This window comes from Carettochelys insculpta, chromosome 18 (assembly GCF_033958435.1).
Source record: "Carettochelys insculpta isolate YL-2023 chromosome 18, ASM3395843v1, whole genome shotgun sequence".
NCBI lineage: Eukaryota > Metazoa > Chordata > Testudines > Carettochelyidae > Carettochelys > Carettochelys insculpta.
The window spans coordinates 72,877-96,208 of NC_134154.1; the positions used below are offsets into that span (position 1 = coordinate 72,877).

Below are 23,332 nucleotides of genomic sequence, written 5' to 3' on the forward strand. Positions count from 1 at the left end.
GTCCAAATATTCTGCTGTCCCAATCCACCTCATCACTTATTCCATGTAAATCGTCCTAGGACAATGCTGCGTCAGAATCATATGTGAACTGAGGGCTCTGCATAATTCTGCTACATAAAGTGACTACCATTTCATCTCTCAGCGCTATCACATGCTTCCTTTACTTTTGTTACTTCTAAGAATTCCAGCTTCTGTTCTCCCACATTTGTACTGAGAAACTTCAAGATCCTTTAACCTATATGTTTTGCACCTGAACTAACTTTTCAAAATATTGTTTCCATGGCTTAGTCTTTGCTTGACATCCTCAGTTATTATTCCATACTTACCTTCTTTCCCAACACCTTCAACCCATCTGTCCCCTCATTTCTCTTACATTGCTGTGTAACTCCTGTGTTACGTTTCTTCTTTACATTGTTCTCTTATCCAGTTGCTTGTGTTCTGTTTGTCACCCTAGTCAACTTACTGCACTCAGCTCTTAAATTTGCATCCTCCTTTTTTGTTCTTTTAGCTTCTGGCACTTGAGAAAGCACTTCATCCGCTACTCTTGCATCTCAGCACTTAGTCATCCCCTCTTCTACGCTGTTCTCATGTCTCTTCACCATTAATTTCTTCCTTTAGTAGACACATGGTGGTTTTCCATGTGGCTTTTTTTTTAATTCCTTCCTGATCCTTAGCTCTTTCAGTTTGCATGTATCTAAGAATTTGCATTTTAACAGTTCTCCAGTTTCTCTGTCTCATGCTGCCATGAGTAATTTATGATCTGATAACCAACTTCATGTGATCTCCACACGTAATTTGTATCTGCAGTTAAAGTACAGCATCTGTCATGGTCTTTCTCACCTGACTTTTTTACATAGGCGGCCACATTTCTGCCTTTCTCCTCTTTCATCTTCTTCATCTACATCTGCCTGTTGCTTCAGACCAGGAATTCCAGTCCAATCCTTTAAAGTCTCTTGAAATTGCATGTGTTTTCTGTAGATCTTTAAAAATGTGTCAATTTCTTCCTAGGGCACTGCTGTGGTGGTTGCATAGTTTGCACTGTTGTAACTGCTCCAAATCTCCACATCCAAGGACAGACAAGCTAAATGCCAAAAGAACCTGGCTTGCCTTCAGCTTTAGCTCCAAAGCAAGTCCTTCCAGGTGCCTGCCATCTTCTCTTGCTGTTGGTGTCCTGTGTGCATCACAGTACAATTCCCCTTTGCCTTCTCATCTCTGTTCACATAGACTGATTTCCCACTTTCCAACTTGTGCATCATTGCTGCATGTTGTCCACCCCGCTATAGTGTTCTTTTGTTCCAGAGTCTAGTAAGTGGCTTGTTCTTGGAGTTCATTGTGTAATTATTTCCATCACCTGCTTTTGCCCCCATCCTGATTTCTAAGTGGCAGAATGATCATACAGTAATCAAGTCAGCCTACTTCTTTCTCTTTCTGTTCTTTGTTTGGTTTCTGTGGTCCAGTCTTTACCAAGTGTTTGGCTATGCCTCCTTGCCTTTGTGTTTGACTAGCACATGGCAGTCCATCTGCAGCATTGCTCTTCAAGAGCCACCAGCATGCTCCAGCATAATTTCTGCTAGGGTTCTATGCTGAAATTTACCAGCTTTGCCGCAGGAGGCATTGTGCACTTGTTGAGACAGACATGTCCTTTCTGCATCAGGTATTGCTGTCAGCCACCTTCCTGGGGTTTAACGTGTTGGCGGAGGTGAGCTCCCAGGTGTGGTGCTGTGGCACACACGCAGCTGATGGGATCCACTAGCAAGAGTTGAGTGGCTGGAAGCTAATGGCCCTTGTGGGCACTGCTGCCTGCTTTGTAGGGGTACTGCCTTTGGAACCTGGGCTGCACCGGTCATCTTCTTTCAGCTTTGCTGGCTGTCAGTGTTCCCGTTTCCCTTTCTGAGTCTATATAAGCATGGACACTTGATTCACCTCTTCTCGGCTTTCCAGTGTCTCCTGAAGGTCCAGGGAGACCTCCCATAACTGTCTCCTGCCTGGCTTTGTAATCAGTTGTCTCTGGCTCAGGGAATGGGAACCTGCTTTGCCAGAACAAAAACTTTGGGGTCTATTCCAACCTTCAAGGCATGTCCAGGGCACAGGCTACCTCAGCTGATGCCTCATTTGTCTGTGATCCTCCAGTCTGCAATACAGCATAGGTACTCCCACTCACCTCCTATGAATACTGCTTGTCAGTCTCCCATCACAGAATATCCATGAGGCCAGCACTCAAAGAAGAAAGCGGTTCCCTACCATCTCTAACCAAATTACTTAGAGCTGTGTGGTCCTTTTCTATAGTCTGCTGCTTGCCCCCATCCAACTGCAATACTAATTCATATCTGAAAAGGAACTGGAGCAAGCTGCCAGGCACCTTAACACCATATAGCTGCAGGATGGAGACAGGTGCATGTGGTTGCTGATCTGGGTGGGCACCTTGGCTTATCACACACTAAACCAACTGCTGCCTACAAGTCCTACCAATTCCCCATAGTCACTTTGAAGGCAGAGGGCCTTCCTTAGTTCTCTATGTTCACCATTCCTGGGAGGCCCCTGTGTGGGGACTGTCCCTCCTTCAGCACTTTCAGAGTACTGGGGATACTTATGAGCTCTGCTCCAGACACCCAGTTTCTCAGGAGAGCGTGACCCTTGGAGGCTCAAGCTGGTTTGGTGATTGCCTGGGGCAGGGCTGCAAACTGCAGAAAGCTGGGTTTTGGGGTGGAAGATATAATATTTCAGTCTCTCTCTTCTCTCTGAATTGCCTCAACAGCTTCCTGCCACTCAAGCAGACAGCTTTCCTCATCCTACCCTGGGAAGCAATCCAGAGCTCTGCCCTGATTTCCTCACAACCTGTCCTTCACCACCTGTTTCTCCCTGCTCCTAGGCATGGATCAGTGCCCTATTTGGTCTCTGCTCTGCTTGGCCTGTCCCACACAGTGCCCAATGGCCCTTCCTTGCCAGAAGTGTTGTAGTGAGAAATGTTCCCTGCTGGGAGCTCTGTGGAGAAGGGCTTGGCTACCCCTTACCTCCTTTTAGCTTCAGAGGCTTGGGTTTATGTTCTAGGCCTGCAGTCTTTGGTCAGGCTGGCTGCGTGGCTGGGAGTGTCCTAGAGGCTAGTGGGGCCCATCTCTACTGGCAGGGGAAGGCTTTGCCCTGGAGTGCTACACACGCCTCTCATGAGTGGTGTCTTCCAGATATGCTGTGTTCAATGAGGATGGGTCCCTGGCTGAGCTGAAAGGGTTTGAAGTGAAGCGGCGGGGTGAGCTGCAGCTGATTAAGATCTTCCAGTCATCCGTGTTTGAGGCCTTCCTGAAGGGCACCACGTTGGAGGAGGTCTATGCCTCTGTGGCCAAGGTGGCAGACTACTGGCTTGATGTGCTTTACAGCAAGGTGAGTGCCCAGCCCCTTGATTTGCTGTGCAATAACATGAGCCCTGGAGGGGACAAATCCTCTGGGTCGGAGGACAAGGGGCAGACTAAATCTCTGCTGCAAGGAGCTAAGGGAAGGGTGGATTTTTTTTTTTTCCTGAGACCTGCTTGTGCCCTCGCTTCTTCCAGGGTCATGACAGCCAAAGAACACTTATTGATGGTCTGTTTGCAGCAGTCTTAGCTGCTGTAGTCCATACTGAGCTAGCATTTGCCCCTCTCCAGCAGCTCCTGGGATGAGTATAGCCCCCTCTGTAGAGGTGGATCACTCTGCTATTCACATCCACCCAGCTGTCTCAGACAAGTAGCCAGGCAGAGCCAGGAATGGAGCCCAGGAGACTGGCTTTTCCTCTCCTATGCTGCAGGGAACCAACTCCCATGTTTGACATCAGGCAGTTATCAGGAATGTGGTGGTGTCAGGCTCCACATTGTGGCTTCTGCCTGAAGAGGAGAAAAGCCTGGTCAAAGATCACAGCTATATTATTGGGCTCAACAGGTAGTGATCAATGGCTCAGTGTCTAGTTGGCAGCTGGTATCAACGAGAGTGCCCCAGGGGTCAGTCCTGGGACTAATTTTATTCAGTATAGAATCTTAGAATACTAGGACTGGAAGGGACCTCGAGAGGCCATCGAGTCCAGCCCCCTGCCCTAATGGCAGGACCAAGTACTGTCTAAACCATCCCTGATAGACAACTATCTAACCTGTTCTTAAATATCTCCAGTGATGGAGATTCCACAACCTCCCTTGGTAATTTGTTCCACTGTTTGACCACCCTGACAGTTAGGAACTTTTTCCTAATGTCCAACCTAAACCTTTCTTGCTGTAGTTTAAACCCATTGCCTCTTGTTCTATCCTCAAAGGCCAAGAAGAACAAGTTTTCTCCCTCCTCCTTATTGACACCCTTTTTAGATACCTGAAAACCACTGTCATGTCTCCCCTCAATCTTCTCTTTTCCAAACTAAGCAAGACCAGTTCTTTCAGCCTTTCTTCATAGGTCACATTCTCTAGACCTTTAATTGTTCTTGTCATTCTTTTCTGGACCCTCTCTAATTTCTCCACATCTTTCTTGAACTGTGGTGCCCAGAACTGGACACAGTACTCCAGCTGAGGCCTAACCAGTGCAGAGTAGAGCAGAAGAATGACTTCTCATGTTTTGTTCACAATACACCTGTTAATGCATCCCAGAATCGTGTTTGCTTTTTTTGCAACAGCATCGCGCTGTTGACTCATATTTAGCTTGTGGTCCACTATAACCCCTAGATCCCGTTGTGCTGTAGTCATTCCTAGACAGTCTCTCTCCATTCTGTATGTGTGAAACTGATTGTTCCTTCCCAAGTGGAGCACTTTGCATTTGTCCTTATGAAACTTCATCCTGTCCATCTCAGGCCATTTCTCCAATTTATCCAAATCATTTTGAATTATGACCTATCCTCCAAAGCAGTTACAACGCCAGCATCTTCATTAATGATCTGGACAATGGGATGGATTGTACCCTTGGCAAGTTCACAGATGACACTAAGCTGGGGGCAGAGGTAAAGGCATTGCAGATAGAGAGAGGGTCCAGAGTGATCTATACAAATTGGAGGATTGAGCCAAAAGAAATCTGATGAGGTTCAACAAAGAGATGTGCAGAGCCCTGCACTTAGGACAGAAGACTCCCAAGTCACTGCTACATGGTGGGGACTGACGACTAAGTAGCAGGTCTGCAGAAGAGGGCCTGCCGAATACAGTAGATGAGAAGCTGGATGAGTCAACAGCGTGTCCTCATTGCCGAAAAGGCTAATAGCCTATTGGGCTGCATTAGTAGCACTGGCAGCAGTTTGAGGGAAGTGATTATTCTCTTCTATTCAACAATGGTGAGGCCACACCTGGAGTATTACGTTCAGTTTTGGGCCCCCCGCTACAGAAAGGTTGTAGACAAATTGGAGAGAGTCCAACAGAGGGCAATGAAAATGATCAGGAGCCTGGGCATATAGCTTCTGAGGAGAGGCTGAAAGAACTGGGCTTGTTTAGTCTACATAAGAGTGAGGCGGGATTTAACATCAGCCTTCAAGTACCTGAAGGGGGTTCCAAAGAGAATGGAGAGCGGCTGTTCTCAATGGTGGCAGATGGACTCAAGTTGCTGTGGAGATCATCAAGCTTGGATAGTAGTTAAAACTATTTTACCTGGAGGATGATGAAGCACCAGAAGGTGTTGCCTAAAGAGGAGGTGGAATTTCCATCTTTAGAGGTTCTTAAGGCCAGGCTTGACAAAGGCCTGACTAGGATGATTTAATTGGGATTGGTTCTGCTTTCAGCGGGGGATTGGAGTAGATGACCTCCTGTGGTCTCTTCCAACCACAATATTCTGTGATTCTGTGATGACACCTGGATTTGGCCAGCCCAGTAAGAGTCATTAGTGAAGGATGGAATCAGACAATTAAGTAGATGTCTCTTTGTAGCAGCTCTGATTCTACTGCTGGTTCTCCTGGCAGGGCAGTGCTGCTGTGCCCTTGCTGGGTTCATCTCACTGACTTTTGCAGGGCAGTGTGCTGCCCTGGTTGCATGGACTCAGTGGAGTCTGGCCACTTTTCCTGGGTTAGAATTAGAGAGCACCTACAGGCAGAGACAAGAAATTAGGGGGAGTGAGCAACGCTAGGAAACAAACGAGAGTGCAGGGTCCCCATAGGACACTTGGGAGCCACCAGTGGCTGTTCTCATGTTTGATCAGTTCTCTGTCCGAGATCCAGATGTGAAACCGGGCTCTCCCCAGAGCTCCAGTCCATTTGTTTTCAATATACCACAGATTGTAAGCGCCAGGGCAGAGAGCAGATCATGTAGCCCCCAACACTCTCTCTTCCAGACACTGTACACTCCTGCAGCACTAGCTAATAGCAGCAGCATTCTCACAGATGCTCTGTCTCTCCAGGCTGCCAACATGCCAGACTCTGAGTTGTTTGAGCTGATTTCCGAGAACCGCTCCATGTCTCGCAAGTTGGAGGATTATGGGGAGCAGAAGTCCACTTCCATCAGCACAGCTAAGCGCCTGGCTGAGTTCCTGGGGGATCAGATGGTGAAAGATGCTGGGCTGAGCTGTCGATTCATCATCTCCAAAAAACCAGAAGGGTCACCAGTCACTGAGAGGTAAATCCGTTTTGAGGGCCTGGGCTCGAAGTCTCTTCCTGGGGTGACAGACCATAATGAAGGCCTGGGGATACGATGGCCCCTGCATTTAGCTGCTGTGCTCAGCCCTAATGGGGAGCCATGAAGACTCTAGGTCTCCCTGCATGCTTGGGAAGGGGGTTCTGTGCTGCTATCACCCAGTGGGTAATGACTGCTCCCCTGTTTCCCCTAGGGCCATCCCACTGGCCATCTTCCAAGCCGAGCTCAGTGTGCGGAAGCACTACCTCCGGAAATGGCTGAAGAGCCCATCCCTGCAGGACTTCAACATTCGCACGGTGAGTCACTGGGGACCCTGAGAGCAGCTCAGAGCAGCTCCCTTGTGAGCGCTGCTATGGGGGTAACTGCCCATCACTAGTGCCCAGGAAAGGATATAGCCACTACATGGTCAAAGGGGCTGTGTAGTCCCAAATTCGATGTGGCTAGGGGACAGCCCACTGCTGTGGCACCCCCAGTGCTAACTGGCACCTTGTCCCTGTCTCCAGATCCTGGACTGGGACTACTATATTGAGAGACTGGGCAACACCATCCAGAAGATCATCACCATCCCTGCAGCACTGCAGCAGGTAAGGTGATGGCTGGCCCTGGAGGAACTGGTTCCCTGACCCCTTCCCCTGCGGCCAGTGTGACAGGCCCTGTCTCTGCAGGTGAAGAACCCCGTGCCCCGGATACGACATCCCGACTGGCTGCACAAGAAGCTCCTGGAGAAGAATGATGTGTACAAGCAGAAGAAAATCAACGAGCTCTTCACTAGTGAAGGCAAGAGACAGGTAATGGGGTGAGGCTGGGACCTGGCAGGGGACTGGCCAATGCTGTTTACCTAGGCCATGTGAGGCCCTGTGTTCCTGCACTCTGGCCACCATGGCTGAGACACCCGCCCCTTTCTTCCCACCCAGGTCACCGCCAACCAGCCCCCAGAGAGCACGCCCTGCACGCAGGTTGCTGACATGGAGGATTTTGGTGCTGCCAAGCCCCCACATCTGTTGTTTCCCATCTCCAGTAAGCGCAAGCGGATCCCAGTAGCAGGGGAGAGCCAGGAGATCTCTCAGAACCTGGAGTTGACCCAGTCCTGGCGGGAGATCCTAGGCCCCCCGCCACCCATTGGCGCTACCAAGGTAAAACAAGGTCCTGTATGAGACACTCCCTGGAAGAGCACCAGTCTGGGAAGCAGGGGGCAGCAGTAGCCTCAGGATCCCTCCATGTCCAGGATCCGAGAGGGGAAGTGTCCCCCTACCGGGGACAGCATGGGGGACCTCAGCACCCTGAGCCCAGCTGCCTAGTCTCTCCCAGAGCTGGGGCAGAACGGTAGTTGATATCCATGTCTTGGGCTTGCCCTGACCATGCTGGGTATATCTGTGGCTCCTGGGCACAGTAGCTAATGCTGTCTCCATGACCTTTGTCCCAATCTCCCCCACTGCTCTCCCATCAGGAGGAGCGCCTGGCCTGGCTCCGCTACCACAAGAAGAAATGGGAGCTGCAGGCACGGCAGCGCCAGGTGCGCCGAAAGAAGCAGCGGCTGGAGGATGGCGAGATGATTCTGAGTGGGGGCCTGATCCGGGATGGGCCCTCCAAGGGGCTCAGTAGCTACCTGCGCAGGACGGCGCGCAGCATCCTAGACCTGCCCTGGCAAATTGTGCAGGTACTAGACTTGGAGTGAGGAGTCATCACAGGCATTCAGCCTCTGGTTGGAAATCCTTCCTGCTCACTCCCTCGCTCTCCTGGAGGAGATCAGGTGTCTCTGTATGTACACAAGCTCCCCTGGCAGCAATGAGGCTTGTTCCATTGTCTCTGGACAGGATTGCTGGGCGGAAAGCCTGGCTCACCCCATTGCCAGTTACGTGCTCGCCCCCTACGTTGCTGCCATTGATCCCAGCCAACCAAGTTGGGGAGGGAAATGGCATCTGGGCTTTGGCCTGCTGCCATCTGGCCATTTGGGCAGCCAGCCTCTTGCTGGTGCAGGGCCTGTTTGTGGCTTTGGGAAGCTGCCTGCCAGCTTGGAACTGCTTGCAGCCTGTGTGTGCTAGTAGTCACACCCTTGTCCAAGCACAGAATGTTTGAATGTCTGCTAACCCTTGTTGCAGTCTGAGCCAAGGGCCCTGTGGCATGTGCAGCTCCTTTTCGAAGCAGTGGCTCAGACTGAAGTCTTCCTGGACAAGACCCCAGCAGGGATCTCCCCTGGCACAGGGCCTTTGGATTTGAGCTAGGAGGGTTTGGCCTCCATCCCCATGGGGAGACCCCCCTTGAGTGGGCAGTAACAGAGCACATGCCAGGGACTGAGGGGCGAAAGCATGGCCTGGCCAGAACTTTGCCTGCAGCCCAAAGGATGAAAGAACATCCTGTGTGGCTGGTGGCCCAGAGGGAGCAGCTTTCTCTGGCTGGTCTTAGGCAAGGTCCCAGTTAGAAGAAAGCTCTCCAAGGGGGTAGTTTGAGTAGCACTCTGCACCCTGCCTCCTGCTGGGTGACTGAGCCGCCTTCCCACCTACAGGTTGCTGAGACCAGCCAGCCAGGCCTGTTCAGGCTATGGGCTGTCATCGGGAGTGACCTGCACTGCATCAGGCTGAGCATCCTGCGGGTCTTCTATGTCAACCAGCGGGTTGCCAAGCCAGAGGAGGGAGCTGCCTACCGGAAGGTGTGGGCAGCGCGCTTGGCCATGCAGTGCACAGGCTTCTCCCTGCTCTCCAGAGAGTGAAATCCTGTCAGCGAGAGTAAAAGTGCAGGTCCCTCTCCCCAGCTCTGCCAACACCCTTTAAACCCAATCTGCAACCCCTGCCATCCTAAATTTGGTCCTCCTTCCAGCTCTGCAAACGCCCCAAGATTCAGCCCCCTGCTCTCCCCAACAAGTCTTCTGGTGCCCCTCCGTCCCAACTCACAGCCCCCTGTTATCCCAGCCAACACACTTGCTCCTCCCTCCCCAGCGAAGCCAGTGCCCCTCACTCGTACCTGCAGCTACCCATGCTAGTCAAGGCCTGGGCTCCTGAGCAGAGGCAGGCAGTTGTGCTTTTGAGATGTAAAGGTTGGATGAATCCACATGCCCCTTTTCCGCATGGGAATGGGCTAGCACTGGGAAGTGGATGGCCAATTCAGCCAGGATCAGAGCCAGCTGTGGGAGTGCTTGTAGCTACATAGGTCCCCTGGGGGAGTTTGGGGCCTCTGCCAGCCTGTGGGATGGGTGCAGAATGGCCTACAGTGCCCTCTGAGTGTGTGTCTTCCTGGCAGGTGACTAGGGTCCTGCCCCGCTCGAACCTGCTCTACAACCTGTATGAGTACTCTGTCCCTGAGGACATGTATCAAGAGCACATCAATGAGATCAATGCCAGCCTGTCCGCCCCGGACATCGAAGGAGTGTACGAGACTCAGGTGACCATGTCAGTTCTCACTGGGGCTCTGCATCCTGAGAGAAACCTGGCTCCTAAAGTGTGGATCAAACCTGTCCTCAGGGTTCTGCACCCAATAACCCCAGCCTTTGAGCCCCTTGCCTGCGGTATCACCTGTCATCAGAGCGTCTGAAGCACAGCCTTCCCACCCAGTGTCCTGGCTCAGTAGAGCTCTCCCTCCACAGAAATGAAGCTGTTGCATAAGCTGCTGTGCGCTACCCTCAGCTGTGCAGGAGGAGAAGCAGGTCTCCAAGCAAGAGCGCAAGGGGACCTGTGACAATATAACAAAACTATTGAACAAGTTGCAGATCCTCCCCTCACACCCACCCACACCATACATGTAGAATCTGTGACCAGGGCTTCCTGAGGGGGCTAACAAGCTCTACCCCTCCCCAGGTGCCATTACTGTTGCGTGCCTTGATCCATCTGGGTTGCGTGTGCATGGTCAGCAGGCAGCTGGTCAGGCATCTCAGTGGTCGGGAGGCTGAAACCTTTGCTCTGGAGCACCTGGAGATGCGCTCACTGGCCCAGTTCAGCTACCTTGAGCCAGGTGAGGCCTCCAAGCTGGATCTGTTAGCTGGAGGACTGGGGGCCTGGTAGGTGCCCAGGCCTCTGACATGTCTTCTCTGCTTTCCTAGGGAGCATCCGGCATATCTACCTCTATCATAACTCCCAGGGCAGCAAGGCGCTCTTTGGCCTCTTCATCCCCTCACAGCGGAAGGCCTCTGTCTTCGTGCTGGACACGGTAAGGCTATAGGGTGTGCAGGGAGGGGCTCAGACACTGCTTTGTAGTGCGACTCCCACAGGAGCGAGGCAGCGCTGCTCTCCAGCCCTGTCTCCACGCTGAGATGCCACCCTGAGGCCCTGCTCTGCTCTTGGCACAGGTGCGCAGTAACCAAATGCCAAACCTGGCCAACCTGTACTCAGCAGAGCGCAGCGCCATGCTGGAGAAGACAGGTGAGGAGCTGCTCCCTCCCAAGAAGCACTCCTTTGAGGTGCGAGCTGAGACTGACCTCAAAACAGTTTCCAGGGCCATCCAGCGTCTGCTACTGGGTTACAAGGTAAGAGCCAAGTGCATGAGACATGCAGTGAGGCAGCAGACTGGCAGGCACCCTGGCGCTTGGTGTCCACCCCAGATGCTGGATGAGTGCCTGCAGCACTGACTAGCCATCATCCTAGCCTTTTGCAGCCTTGCCCCAGTGCAGGGCCAGCCTTGCAGCTAGGTCCACTGACTGTTCCATGAGGTACATCTGCACAGGTTCTGCTCACAGGTGGTCATCTCCCATGATGAAGAGGTGCATGTGGAGCCTCAGAAGGCACTGAGGCCCAGCAGCTCTGCAGGATGCTCTGACCCATTTTGTGGGCAGATGTGGTCAGCCATGGCCCTTGCTGGTCCTAGTGTCAATTTCTCCAACCAGACAGAGGCCTCTGTACCCCTAATCCCCAGTGCAGCTGTTGCCTGCTCAACTCTCCTCCTCTGGTTACAGGATGAGCGAAGGGGTCCCACACTGATTGCTGTCCAGTCCAACTGGGATGTGAAGCAGCTGGCGAGTGGGATTCCCATCTTCGAAGAGTTCCCCTTGGTTCCCGTACGGGTCACTGATGACATCAGTTATGCTGTCCTGGACTGGCAGCGCCATGCTGCCCGCCGCATGATCCGCCACTACCTCAACCTGGACATGTGCCTGTCACAGGCCTTCGAGATGAGCAGGTTGTGGATTAGGCTGGGTGTGTGGGTGCAGCATGGGTTGGTGAGGGTGCCTGGTCCAACGGTAGCAGCTGTGGCTGGCTCTGCTCTGGGCCCCTGAAATGGGACAGACAAGTGTCTGTGGTCAGCCCCTTTTGGACTTGGGCTGAGCCCTGCCTTTCCCGCACCAGATACTATCACATCCCCATTGGGAATCTCCCTGATGACATCTCCACCTTTGGCTCTGACATCTTCTTCTCCCGCCACCTGCGCCGCCACAACCATCTGCTGTGGCTCTCGCCCACCGCCCGGCCAGACCTTGGAGGCAAGGAGGCTGATGACAACCGCCTGGTCATGGAGTTTGACGACAGAGCCTCAGTGGAGATCAACAACCCAGGCTGCTACTCCACTGGTGAGGGGCTGGCAGCCAGCCTGAGTGCATCACCCCGCCACCAGCCCACTCTGGGCTGCCAGCCTCTTGGCTGAGCCAGGAGCTGGGTGAGCTCATGCTGAGGGTGGTTTGTGGTGACAAGTGATATGGGCAGAGGTATGCTAGTGAAAGTGTGATACCCCTTCCTTCCTTCTCCCCTCCCACCCCCTCAACCCCAGCCTGCCACAGCCATGTGTCAGAACCCCCAGTGGACACAGGTGTGGCAATGGATGAGTGTGCAGATGTGCCCAGGGAGGATGTTCCTTGGAAACCAAGAGCCCCTCTGGCAGTGTAAGATGGTATAATCTCTGGAGACAGAAAAACCGGGAGCTGCAGGTGGTGGTAAAACTGAAGGAGGGGATTGTGGGTCCAACACCCCCAGGATTGCCCCTGGTTGTCTTCAGAAAGTGAGCCTATTAGGATGAAACATTCAGAACTAGACAAAACAAAGACTGAGTAATGTTGAACAGCCTCCTGGTTCCCTCTTTCAATGGCAGGACATAGTACATACTTGTGGCAGCTAATGACTGCTCAGCCTGCTACTGTCCTTATCTGAACCCAGGCACTTTCCTGCCTCATCAAAGGGTTTGAAATTGTTCAGGGCACTGCTTTAGATAACTGGCTCCTGCCCCCACTCCAAAAGGCTGGCGTACAAGGCCGCCCAGGGTAGCTGTACTGTGTGACAGTTGCATTGTATGTAGTTCCATACAGGGTGATACCTTGCAGGAGTTGATTGTGTTGAACCATTGACTTCAATAGGGCCTGGATTTTGCCCACAGCTGTTAACATACCAGGACTCCATGTGATGTTGCCATGGTGGCTGATGGGTGAAGCACAGCCAGCAGGTTTATGTTTTTACACTGGCAGTGCTGGTCACCTTCCCCTCTACTAATGGCTGATGCAGCACTGCTGGCTGGCCATGGGGACTTGCTGGGGCTGAGGCTTTGGGGCCTTTCACTGTCTTAAAATAAGATTGAGGAGTTTCTATGCTAGTTCCCTGGACTGTCCAATCCTGGGGCCTCATGCAGGCTGTTGGATATGGGATTCCCTTCTATGGTCAGGCCACACCAGCTGGAGCCAGTCAGGCAGCCCTCTCAGTGGTGGTGAGGCTGGCCAGTGAGCAGTGCTATTCTTGGGCATTGATGCCTTTGAGCCTTGGGAGCAGGGTGATATGCTGGTGCTGAGCTGAGAGCTTCACCCTCCTTAATCATTGTGCAGAGCAACTGGTGAGTGACTTGCCTGGGAACTGCTTGGGCACTGATCCAGCCACAGCTGGGATTTCCCTATCTCGCCTATGCGTGAGGCTCCCATACTGGGATTTGGGCTCCCCTCCCTCAGCAGATTGCAGTGATCCCAGCATCAGGAGATTTCTCTGTGTGCCATTTGGGATTTGACTTCCTTGAAAAGTCACCTCCTGAGGCTATGGGGATGGGGCTGGCCAAGCCCTGCACACAGCAGCAGACTGGCTCCTCTCCCTGACGGGGGGAGGCAACAGGACACCAATATCAGCTTTGTCGTGACTCCATTGTAGCGCTGGGGCTGCTGGGTGTACCATCGCTAGGGCTGTGCACAGCCAAGATCTGGATCATGTGTGACAAGTGTACAGGTGCTTCACAGCCGTGAGATCTGGGAGTTCACTCAGCTGGGTTTAGGTCTGGGCAGTGGGTTATGTTCCTGTGTCCTTCAGCAGCTAGAGTTAGATTTGGTTCATCCATGCAGCTTGCTAGTTTTGCTGTGCTCTGTAAGGCCACAGCTGACCTCTAGCATTCCAGCCCAGATGTGCTGGCCACAGCAATCCCTCCACAATCTGTCAAACCTGGGGGGACACCCTTGAGAGATGGGCAGAGTCTCACTGCAGGATGACATTACTGCTCTGTCTAGGCTTGGCCTGCTTGGTGCAGGGTGCTATCCCTCCTTCTGACAGGCTGTTTGTATTCAGTGTGCCTGGAGCTGGACATCCAGAGCCTGCCGGTGAACACCATCCTGCAGTCCCATCACATCAATGACATGGAAGGAGCCTCCAGCATGAGCATCAGCTTCGATGTGATCCAGCAGGCATCTCTCGAGGACATGGTTACAGGGAACCAGGCCACCAACATCCCAGCCAGCTATGATGAGACTGCCCTCTGCTCCAATGCTTTCAGGTGTGGCTATGCGGCTGGGAGCTCTGCAAAGGGACTCCTCAGACCCTCAGCCTGCTAGGGACTAGGATGCGTTGTATGCCCAGTAGGTATTTTGCAGCAGCTATTCAAAGGCCATGGCTGAGGGTAGCCACAAGCATGGCTTGTGGGGCAGGAGATGACCTCCCTCCACGCCCCCAGCCCTGCAGGTGTTGGCAGGAGGGGACCTAGAGATTTGGCCTTGGCTGTGTCGGGGAGGCATGGATACCAGAGTGCTTCCCCTTGAGCTATTAATATGGGGTTGGACTCTCTGGGTTTCTCTGGCAGCATTTGGTGGGCATCAGTCCCTGGCTGAGTGTCGGGCTGAGTTCTGCTCTCCTGGCAGGATCCTGAAGAGCATGGTGGTGGGCTGGGTGAAGGAGATCACACAGTACCGCAACATCTATGCCGACAATCAGGTGATCCACTTCTACCGCTGGCTCCAGTCACCGGCCTCGCTGCTGCACGACCCGGCGCTACACCGCACATTGCACAACATGATGAAGAAGCTCTTCCTGCAGTGCGTGAGGGCAGGGCCTGGGGAGAGTGGGGGATGCTGAAGACCATGGTGTTGGGGGGCTGCACAGCAGTGTGAGCAAACAGGAGGAGCTCTAGATGCTTTTGGATAGGGCAGGCCCCACAGTGAATCTGTTACCCACATGCTGTTCTCCTGCACTGATTCAATGGGGAGAGCTGGCTAGGCAGATGTTGCCAGCCTCTGTTGTGCCAAGGGACTACATCCCAGGTTCAGCATCACTAGGTGGCATCGCTAACGTTGTCAACAAGGGGGACCTTTGCTGGGCTCTGCAGCTCCCAAACTTAACCAGTTCATGTAGCCCCTTGAGCAAATGGTTGTGAGGTGAAGAGCTGGAAGATTCTGCTTACGTGCACCAGTCTGGGCACCCTCCCTCTGCAGTGCACTGTGACCCTTCCCTGCCCAGAGCAGGCAATCGAGGCTGGGAGGTTCAGGGGGGCTGGGCTGGGGTGGCAGAGTGCCCTGGGGCTTGCTCTTGTCAAACACAACAAGACAAGAGCACCAGGTGAGGGCAGCACCTTCATGGGGCGGTTGTGGCATTGCCCTGCCCTCCAAAGCTCAGTGCATGCACCTAGCCAGCTGGACTAGCCATACCTCAGCCAGGCCTCCTGTACCCTGCACCCTTCCTGGGAAGCCAGGGGGTCCCTTCAGATGAGGACTCAGCCCTCAGTCTCCTCCTGCGACTGCTCAGTCTGCGCATGCTCTGGGCAGGCAGCACCTCCCTCACATGTCACCTCCCCCTCCTCCTCCCAGGCTGGTGGCTGAGTTCAAGCGTCTTGGCTCTTCAGTGGTTTATGCCAACTTCAACCGCATCATCCTCTGCACCAAGAAGAGGCATGTTGAGGACGCCATTGCCTATGTGGAGTACATCATCAGCAGGTGTGGTGGGTGCCCTGGGAGAGCCGGGCTGTAGCTCTGAGCATAAGGCAGTTTCATGGCTTTGAGAGCTAGACATACCCAGCTATGCCAGGACGCTAAAGAGCAAGGTGGGCGTATAACGTCTCACGAAATCTCAAATTCTCACTCTTACTGCACCAACGAATCTAACTCCTGCTAACCCAGGCTGTTGAGCATCCCCAGAGCCAGCTACACACCCCAAACTGGCTGGCTCTCGGCAGGCCACAGCTGGCTGCATCTGAGCCGTTAGAGTATTGGGGCTCTCTGGGGGCTGCTCAGTGTAGGAGGCAGCCACATGAGTGAAGTGTGTTGGCCTTCAGTCCCGGATCAATCGTGCCCCTTCGTCCCCAGTCCTGTAGCCTCTGCAGGGCAGCTGTGGCACCTTTAGACACCTCTGGTTGGAGCAGGACCACACTCCTGTCATCTTCTGCCAGGCCTGTTCCCTGATGGGAGTCTGTGAGGGGGTGGCACTCCTGTTTGGTGTACAACTCTCCTGTGACACACAACCCCCACCACTGCTCTTCTCTCAAGCCCCTAAGGAGGGTTCTTTCCAAAGTGGGGACCAGGAGATATAGCCTGCAGTCTCCATATGTTACTAGGTGACTGCCATCTCTTCCCTTCCAGCATTCACTCTAAGGAGCTATTCCATTCCTTGACCATTTCCTTCTCTCGCTGCTGGGAGTTCCTGCTCTGGATGGACCCGGCTAACTATGGAGGCATTAAGGGCAGAGTGCCCTCTGGGGAGGTAAGAGCCTAAGGCAAACCAAGGCACACTGGAGAGGCACGGAACAGAGGAATGGATCCCTGCTGCCGGCTGTGGGGTGTGCTACCCTTTAAGAGGGGAGATGGGCCAGGAATCAGCATGTGACTCCCCCACATTTGGCCCTTTCTAGATGGACACCAGTAAAAGGCAAGCAGAGACTGAGGAAGGCAGAGAGGAGGAAGAGCAGGGGGACGGCAGCATGGAGGACTTACTGGAGAACAACTGGAACATCATGCAATACCTGCCTCAGGCAGCCTCCTGCCAGAACTACTTCCTCATGATTGTGTCGGGTGAGTGCGTCCCCTGCAGGGCTCCAAGGAGCTCCCTCTCTGTGCATTCTCAGCTGTCTCCTGCCTGGGGCAGGTGCTTCTGCAGGACCGAGGTTCAGGCTCTTACTGTTCCTTGAGATACTCGGTCCTGCTCTCTGCTCTTCAGTGGGGGCTTACCATCTGCCCATTCAGTTATGGTCCATGGATGCTGGATATTAGGATGACTGGGTGTTGTGGGATCAACTGGGAGGGCAAATTGGACCTAGTTGTGCTGGTTGCTTCACAGACCTAGCCCTTGGAAAGTACCTATGGGTGGTTAGCCCACCTGACGGGCTCCCCTGGGATAGGGTGGTACGTGTTCGTTGGGTATCCTCTTTTGACCACCCATCGGGTGGTGCTGTACCAGAATTCTGGTTGAAGCCTTGCTTCTGCCCCCTACTTCCCAGCCTACATTGTTGCTGTATACCACAGCATGAAGGAGGAGATGCAGCGCAGCGATCCTGGGAGCACCCCCGTCAGGAGGAGAGCCAGCAGCCAGACCTCCCAGGAGTCTGTGGGCGAGGCAGGCACCTTGCCTGGTAAGTTCTCTTCCCTTTGCCCTGGGGGCAGTGGTCTGCCAGAAGCTGGTGCCTGGCTGCTGCCCTGCTTCAAGTGGTAAGCTGGCTCCGTAATGCAGCAGTCTGACTCAGGGTGTCTTGTTCCTTTCCCACCCAGGGGTCATCACCTTCTCACAGGACTATGTCTCTAATGAGCTCACGCAGAGCTTCTTTACCATCACCCAGAAGATCCAGAAGAAGGTGACTGGCTCCCGCCATGTCACACTGCCCTCAGACATGTTCCCAGCTCTGCCTGGCTGCTACCTGCCACTCAACAACCCGGCACTGGAGTTTATCAACTACGTCTGTAAGGTGGGCTGTGCACTTGCTGTGTAGCCAAGCCCTGGGCCTGCAGGGTCATGGGGTTGTCTCCTTCCCCTTCCACTTGGGGTTCTTCCCCAGCCAGTGATCCCGCCAGGCTGAGGAAATCCCTTGGCAGCCTTGCTCTAATCTGTAGCCTGCCTTTGCCGCTCACTTGCTGCAGTGAGTGGAAGGACCTGGATTAGAGCTCCAGTCTGCAAGGTCCCCCAGGAAGCATATACCCCTCCCCTGCTACTGCAGTCAGTTACCCTCTCTTCCCCAGGACTCCCCTCCTCTACCCTGCAGGGCAGTGTCTGCAGTGCCAGCAGGATGCTGGATGACCGCTTTTCCATGAGGGCCATGTTGCATTGCTGCAGCCCTGTAAGAGGCACAGATCCCTCATTGCAGCAGACACCCATGTGCTGCAGCAAGCTCAGGCAGCTTTCTCCTCCGGCAGGTGCTTTCGCTGGATGCCAACATAACCAACCAGGTGAACAAGCTGAAGCGGGACCTGCTGCGTCTGGTGGATGTAGGCGAGTTCTCAGAAGAGGCCCAGTTCCGGGATCCCTGCCGCTCATACGTTCTGTCTGAGGTCATCTGCCACAACTGCAACTTCTGCAGGGACCTCGATCTCTGCAAAGATCCTGGCCCCTTCCAGGTACAAACTGCCATGGGGGCTTGCTGGGCTCCCACACTGAACTCCAGCAAGTGCCTACTCATTCTCACCTGGTCTCTGCCCACAGGATAGTGCCATGCCACCCAGCTGGGTGTGCTCCAACTGCCAGATGGAGTACGACCACAGCTGCATCGAAATGTCCCTGGTGGAGGCCCTGCAGAAGAAACTGATGGCCTTCACACTGCAGGACCTGGTGAGGAGGGGAAGGGCTGTCTCAGCAAGGCCTTCACTGTTGCTGCTGTCCAGCTGTTCTCCACATCACCCAGGGCTCGACTACCCAGGGGCCTGGGTGTGGGGCTGCTCTCTACACAGCAGTTGGGGGAACAGAGCATCTGCTCAAGGCACAGGGGCTCAGTCCTTAGCTGTGACTGTTCAGGAGGGCTGGTTTCAGCCTCAGAGACTCACACCACCCCTCTGCAGGGCCTATGCCAAAGCAAGCCTGCTGCAGAGGGACTGGGCCCAATCCCAGGCCTAGATGGCCTTGTGTCCCTGACTTCAATGAAGCTCCTCTGCTCCTAGGTGTGCATGAAGTGCAAAGGCGTGAAGGAGACACACATGCCCATCTACTGCAGCTGTGCCAGCAACTTCACCCTGATGATTCCAACCAAGGTACACACTGCCCCCACAGACCCCTAAGCCCCACTGTGCCCACCTGGGAAATGGAGACCAAGTCCTTCAAACCCCCATCCTGGCCCAGCCTCTCCTGCTCTGTGGCTGCTCATGTGCTGCCTTGTGCCTTCACTCCCTGTCCACACCACATTGCACTGCCTCCTGCTCTGAATTGTAGCCTGGTCCACCTTTCCCCTGACTGCTTCCTTTGCCTCGCAGGCCTTTGTGGAGCAGATCAACATCTTCCGCAGCATTGCCCAGCACTACAGCATGTCCCACCTGCTAGAGACCATCGAATGGCTGCTGCAGATGAACCCCCTGCTCCAGTGATGACAGAACAGCCTCTTTCCCGATGCCCTGCTGTCCTGGGCCCTGGGAGTGGGGGTGCTCTGGGCTATGCATCACCAGCTGTTACCACTGGTGGCTGGCACCCAACTACCATGCACCTTGGCTCTCCTGCTGCAGCTCAAGCCCCTGGAGCTTTGAGGCCAAGGTGCCAGCTCAGCTGTTCCTAGCAATGGAGGCTGTAAAGACATTATAGCTGTTGGTGCTGTTCTTGAGCTGGCACACTACTGATTGAATGCAGGCTCTTCCTGGCTGCTGTTGTAGAAGAGCAGTGGGAGTGACACCTGGGGCCTGGCATAGCCCCTACTCTCTGTGGATCTCCTTTCTGACCATCCACGTCCTTGGGTGCAGGCTGCTGACTGGTGTGGGGAAAGCCTGGGCCTCACCCTTTGGGGATTAATAATTTTTATTGAGATTTTTTTATAATGCTGTGAATAAACAGTTCCTCTAACAAGTGCCCTAGTGGTTGGAGGTGAGTGGGGGGCAGCATGTGCTGTGCAGCATGTACCCCTGTGGGCAGGGAGCACGTGGGAAATGAGTCCTGTTTCACCCAGCCAGCATCCACTCCCATCCCTCAGCCCAGAGGTATGGTCAGCCTTACCCCGACCCACTTGGCCTGGCAGTACACTGGAGAAAATCAGGGGCAGGGTCAGTTCATCCTGTGGTGGACTGAAGTCCTGGTACTGAAGGGAGCAGAGATGGTGGGCACAGGGGCCATCGGGGTTTCTGGCAAGTAAGGAGAGCCCAGTCCTGTGCACATGGCTGTTCAGGTGCTTGTTCATGTCCATTCTAATCGGGTGTGTGCAGTGCACAGTGGCTCCATCATTTTTCCCATAGCAGCATCTGTCAGACTGGGTGCCCCTAGAGTTGCACTTTCATGGTGCCCAATATTGAGATTTGCCAACCCCTCAGTTCCTTCTTACCCTCAAGTGATAGTAGGTTGGGACTTCTGTAGCCCTGGCTTTGCATGTGTGTTTGATTCCAATGTTTATTGTCATTTTAGTAGTTAGCATCTAACATTATTCAGAGTCCACACCTCCCATTCTGACTCCCTGGAGCCATGGCATGCCACACCCCTTGGGGTTTAAAAGCTGCATGGTCTGTGTAAAGTGCATGCCAAAGAGCAATCCACACTTCTTGTTTCCATAATGCTGAGAAGAGGGCCACCCAGTGGGTTGCTGTAAGATGCGCTGTGAGCTTGACCCTAGAGCTCTTGATGACGGAGCAGCAACTCAACGCGGCCCCTCTGAAGGCTTGGCAAAAAGCAGGCACTTGTCCCACTCACTAGTGCCTCAAAAGAAAAAGGAGCTAGAGGTAGGAGCGATTACACCACCTGAATTCAGCAATTCCCAAATTCTCACAACTTCTCCATTCAGACTCCTGAGTGAAGTTCCCTGCCTTGCTGCAGGAGAGAGAGCTAGTCTTCTGGGCTTTGCTGCGGGCCGTGTTCAACTATGCTGATGCCGTCACTAGAGTCATGGCTATTGGGTAACCAGGAGAAGGGGCTTCTGGTCTCAGGGCTACTCCATCAGGTGCCACAGATAATTCAGGACCTTCCATTTGAGGGCAAGGCTCTTTTCTCTGAAAGGACATGAGGTTCCATAACCTGACTCACAAGCCACTCAAAATACTTGGGGCCTATAGACTGCCACCACACAACAGAAATATTTTAATGTACAACCACAGAGCCACCAGGATGGCCCTCAGAGGAGTAGGAGGAAATTACAGCACCAATCCTCAGGCCGGGGCTGTAGCCAGTCTAAGCCTGCTTCAGGCTACAGAGGCCTTTTAAAGGTGCAGTTGAGGAGAGCACACCAGATGCCCAGTGTGATCTAACCCACCTTACCTTCTCATCCTGTCTCCTTTTTAGTGTTCCTGTATCACCTTGCCCAGATGGATGCACCATGTAAAGAGGGAATATTCCAATTCTGTATCTCTGTACCATTGGTCTCTTCCCCATCCCTCTTCAGTGCTTTTTAGGAGCAACTCCTCATCCAGGAGGTGAAATCACATCTATCTCTAGGGGCAATAAAGGTGATTCCTCAAGAGTGGAGGGGTACGAAGGCTTTTATTCCTGATATTTCCTAATGCCAAGAGCTAAAGGTAGACTTAGACACATATTTGGCCTGTGATAACTTCAACAAGTTTTTGAATACAAGTTCCACATGGTCTCTTTAGCCTTCATCATTCCTCACTGAAGCCAGCAGACTGGTATGCTGCCCTTGCCTTAAAGGATGCATATTTTCATATTGCAATAACTGTGCCCTACAGGAAGTATCTCAGGTTTATGGTGAACAAAACCACTATCAATTAACAGTCTGTCCGTTCAGCACATCAGCAGCACCTAAAGTCTTCATCAAGTGCATGGAAGTTGGTGGTTTCTTACACAGGCACCAGTACAGATGTTCTCATACCTCAGCAACTGGCTGATTAATTAGAAGCTTGAGTTAGATCTAGCCCAGCCACTTTGAACAACCTGGGTATTTTCCTAAACAAAGCAAAATCTACTATCTGACCCTACAATGTCAGAGCTCAGAGTGGTGCACCTTAGCATGCCTGACCCTTCTACACATACCTAATGGGACACTTATCAGTCAATACAACAATATTCTGTATCAACAAACAGGTGCAGTGCAGGAGAGGGCAGTGCCAGGCCCACTGCAGGAGCAGGCAGTGCTAGGCAGGATCTCTTGTTCTGTATCAACAAACAGGGTGTACACTCTTTTCCCCTGTGCCAGGGAGCCCTTCTGGTCTTGGATTTGTGTGAAACATTCAATACACTTGCAAGCACTGGACCTCCCACTGGTACAGAATGAATCCCCATCCCCCTGATCTGTGCCAAGGCAGATCCCAGCCATGCTGGAGGACAGGTTGTCTTCAAGCAGATCCTAAACCAGGCTAACACTGGGCCTGTCACTGAAAACCTGTATGTGTGGTCCCTGTGCTGTCTGCACCTGTAGGACAAGGAATTAGTGCTCTTTGTAAAGGCCAGATAGATGCACAACCAGCATGGTTGCAATGCCTGACCTCCTGCTGCAGGAACTGGAATGGGAGCTGGCTGCACTGTACAGAGAAACCTGACCCTGATGGACCTGCTGTGTTGGGAATCCAGCTAGCAGAAGCTGTCCATTCTTTCTGAGAAGCAGCACTTTCAGCAGGTCTATGGGGGCTGGGCCTGGGAAGAGAATAAGTTACACAGGTGCTCCTAGCTCCTCTTCCAGGGCAAAACTAGCCAACCAGCCAGGCAGCTGGAATCAGTTCCATGCCACACACTGCTGGTAGCTATCAGATGCCGCTGGAGGAGACCAGTGCTGTCAGCAGCAATGGGGCTGGACATGTGGCAGCCAGGGGATGGGCATGGAGAAAGTCTGGCTCATGTTGCCATGGTGATGCTCTATGGCTGGGGACCTGGCCACTTCCTCTAGGCCAGCAATAAAGTGTCTCAGGGCTCCCAGGCTTTGGGGGGGGGCCAGGGGGTGTCCACACTTGTAGCCTCCCACTGCAGCAAGAATGCCTCACACTGATCTTTGGCTTGCCCCAGATGATGGCTGGTTGCTCCCTGGCCCCAGGCATGGTAGTGGGGCAGCAAGAGAGCCAAGGAGCCATTGTGGGTGGTGGTGTCTGTACTTAGAACTCAGAGCAGCATCTGGGCCTTGGAAAGGCTCGCCATGTTTGGCACAGCCTGAAGCATCTGGTGGCATGTGGTGGGGGCAGTGGTAGAGAGAAGCAGAGATGCTAGCTGCTGCCTGGACCAAGGACTGCACCAGCCATATGTTGCTGCAGCTGTGTGGCTTTCCCGGGAGCGGCCAGAGGCAGCTTCTCCAAGGAGCGTTGCAGCCCCACCCGAAGGCTGGAAACCCCATGCTGCAAGTACACATGCCCGTCTGAGCTGCAGTGATGCCTGCAGGCAGATCGGGGTACCAGCTCCATGATGAGACTCAGAGGTTTGCCAGCCCTCCAGGAGTGCCCTTGAGTTTTCTGGAATTAAATACAAATCTTCAGGAAGCAGTGTAGAGCCAGCCAGAACCTCAGTCATAGGGCAGTCAAGCTGGTGAAGCCAGCTGGGATGTAAAATGGCAGCAGGAGGGGCATTTACCTGCCCAACATTTGCACTGTGCGCATG

General features: G+C 53.4%; 1 protein-coding gene across 1 annotated transcript in view; it reads left to right on the forward strand.

Annotated features, from left to right (window-relative positions):
* POLE (DNA polymerase epsilon, catalytic subunit) overlaps positions 1-19,649 on the forward strand; it is a 45,280-nt gene extending 25,631 nt beyond the window's left edge. The window contains exons 25-49 of the mRNA XM_075012281.1: positions 3,180-3,375; positions 6,319-6,533; positions 6,745-6,847; positions 7,055-7,135; positions 7,217-7,339; positions 7,466-7,684; positions 7,999-8,208; positions 9,055-9,198; positions 9,786-9,926; positions 10,340-10,493; positions 10,582-10,688; positions 10,828-11,004; positions 11,431-11,654; positions 11,822-12,042; positions 14,000-14,204; positions 14,566-14,739; positions 15,508-15,633; positions 16,276-16,396; positions 16,545-16,704; positions 17,130-17,261; positions 17,398-17,591; positions 18,037-18,237; positions 18,323-18,448; positions 18,775-18,864; positions 19,084-19,649. Of these exons, the coding sequence (XP_074868382.1) occupies positions 3,180-3,375; positions 6,319-6,533; positions 6,745-6,847; positions 7,055-7,135; positions 7,217-7,339; positions 7,466-7,684; positions 7,999-8,208; positions 9,055-9,198; positions 9,786-9,926; positions 10,340-10,493; positions 10,582-10,688; positions 10,828-11,004; positions 11,431-11,654; positions 11,822-12,042; positions 14,000-14,204; positions 14,566-14,739; positions 15,508-15,633; positions 16,276-16,396; positions 16,545-16,704; positions 17,130-17,261; positions 17,398-17,591; positions 18,037-18,237; positions 18,323-18,448; positions 18,775-18,864; positions 19,084-19,194 (3,955 nt within the window). The 3' untranslated portion in view covers positions 19,195-19,649. The remainder of the gene's footprint in view (positions 1-3,179; positions 3,376-6,318; positions 6,534-6,744; positions 6,848-7,054; positions 7,136-7,216; positions 7,340-7,465; positions 7,685-7,998; positions 8,209-9,054; positions 9,199-9,785; positions 9,927-10,339; positions 10,494-10,581; positions 10,689-10,827; positions 11,005-11,430; positions 11,655-11,821; positions 12,043-13,999; positions 14,205-14,565; positions 14,740-15,507; positions 15,634-16,275; positions 16,397-16,544; positions 16,705-17,129; positions 17,262-17,397; positions 17,592-18,036; positions 18,238-18,322; positions 18,449-18,774; positions 18,865-19,083) is intronic.
* The last annotated feature ends 3,683 nt before the right edge of the window (positions 19,650-23,332 follow it).